Source organism: Aulonocara stuartgranti, assembly GCF_965226115.1.
Source record: "Aulonocara stuartgranti genome assembly, chromosome: 6".
NCBI lineage: Eukaryota > Metazoa > Chordata > Actinopteri > Cichliformes > Cichlidae > Aulonocara > Aulonocara stuartgranti.
In genome coordinates, this window is record NC_138944.1 from 22,690,224 (window position 1) to 22,692,293 (window position 2,070).

The window sequence follows — 2,070 nt, forward strand, 5'->3', positions numbered from 1 at the left end:
TCAATGTTGTAAATGGTTGTTTGCAGAAAAGTGGAAAAAGTTGGTCAGGGATGAACTGTATGACGTATCAAAGACATAATGAGCCTTAAAGAGTTCATCAAGGGCTCCTACTGAACCTGTCGCTTTACATGGAAGTGCATGCTTGTCAATCACAATGAAGAAGGTGTGAATGCTGCTTCTTGTGGGTCCCTGAGCAAGAAGGTAGGGCTGACTGCTTCGGGTGATGTTGTCTAGATGCTGCTGTACACTGGTTCCAGCCTACAACAACACATTAAACAGCAGTATTTAGTGACTATCCCATTAGATTAGATCACCTTACTGTACATTACAATGGCAGTGATGGAATATATGTTTTAAATAGCATACCTTTAGGAATTTGATGAGGTTATCGACAGCTTGAGATGCAGACATCTTTCCTGGTCTCTTTCGCCCTTGTGCAGATGGCGGTAGCAGATGTAGCAGCAGCAAGATAGCAGACATGTCACTGTCCCAGCCTACAGACGAATAAACAAAGAATTACTCCAAAAATACATTCAATAGACAGAATTGCCTATATAACCAACAATGGCAAATAAAAACAGTCAGTCATACCATTCTCAACTTCAGTAGCTGACTCAGCATTGCACATCAACTCCAAGAGCTCCGAGGTGGGTACAAGTCCATGACTTTCCTTTACAATCTTTGATTTGAGATCGATGGGCCACCTCTCCAAGAATTTGTTGGCAGTGACCTCATCAAACAGGAGTCTGAAATCTTGTTCTATCTATAATGCAAAAATAGAAGATAAGAGAGGTGTAATGAGTGAAATTGCAAGCTGCATGGAATATTTCAGTGATTCAACAAATGAAGATGTCTTACCAGTCCTGGTGTGTCCAGAAACCGCAGGAAGACTATGAAGACATCTGCTGCATTCTTATCATCGCTGACCATTGAATGCCGATAAATGAAGGTAGCTTTCATCTTTTCACGGATAGTGTCTTCATCAGCAGAGTGTCTTAAAAGAGCAATAGCTGCTTTTACATCCTCATCTGATAACACTGTCTCAGTGGTGAGTGGTCTGGATCGACCACGGCCTGGCCCGCCAACTTAAGAAAAAACAATTTGATTGACTCCTGCCTACAAATTATATCAGAATCATTTAAATCACAAGTGAACTTACTTTTAGGAGATTTGGAAAGTGAGACACTTCTTTCCTCTGCAGCTTTTCTTTGAATTGTCTTCAACCACCACGTAAGGTATCCTGAACCGCTCTCTGGATCATAGTAATGTTCTTATGTAATTAAATACAAGCAGAATGTTATCAACATTTCTGAGGGCAACTATGTGTTTAATGTTGCAAAGTCCCCTTTACTTACATATCCATGTTGTGAATATGGGTCTTCCAGATATGGAAACAGAGCAACAATCCCCTGCGCATACATCACTCTTACACTTTTAGGGGGAGATGTCCTAATGTATAAATTCAGTGATGACCGTCACTCAATTGGCATTGAACATCACAATTAAAAATAATACAATACTAAAAATGTTTCTTTATAGACTACATTTATGATTCTTACCCATGTGCTTCTGTCATCTCAGCAGCAAGTATGTTTATCATCTGTCTTCTAGTTGCATCTGTCAGAGATTTGGTTTTTGCATACTCTTGTATGATGTGTTCACCACCAGGCTTTGTTGTTAGGATTTTTCCAATCAACTTAAATAGACATAAAATATGAAGTCAGAAATTTTTTAAACCTTGAGAAAAACTGGAAAACGATTACATAAAAACACTTCACATCGAACATGCAAATTAGACTAACAATGTTCACTACCCACAGCTTTTGCCTCATAGTTTATATGGCATGGCCTTTTAGGTTGTCTTCCTTCAGTGTTTGCTGCTTCTTCAGGAGGTTCACACATTGTGAAGTTTAGAATGATTGTATCATCCGATGGAGAAGATGATGATGACAGAGATACACCTGTGCATTAAGGAACATGACCAAAGCAGAAGCATTAAATTTAACTGTTAATGCTTCAATCTCAACCTTTAAATTTCATATAAACATATACGTATGTGAGTGATTACCA

General features: G+C 38.8%; 1 protein-coding gene and 1 long non-coding RNA gene across 2 annotated transcripts; both read right to left on the reverse strand.

The window, feature by feature from the left end:
• Positions 1-960, reverse strand: LOC309708644 (uncharacterized protein; the record flags this gene model as incomplete). Its single annotated transcript, XM_082536872.1, has 4 exons — positions 1-258; positions 367-494; positions 592-763; positions 859-960. The coding sequence occupies 4 exons, from the start codon at positions 958-960 to the stop codon at positions 1-3; spliced, it is 660 nt and encodes a 219-aa protein (XP_082392998.1).
• A 58-nt stretch (positions 961-1,018) lies between these two features.
• LOC309707870 lies at positions 1,019-1,682 on the reverse strand. The gene is made up of 4 exons (XR_014277107.1): positions 1,560-1,682; positions 1,356-1,449; positions 1,160-1,270; positions 1,019-1,085 (listed from the first exon to the last, which is right to left on the reverse strand). It is a non-coding gene; the product is annotated as an uncharacterized lncRNA (long non-coding RNA).
• Between the last annotated feature and the right edge of the window lie 388 nt (positions 1,683-2,070).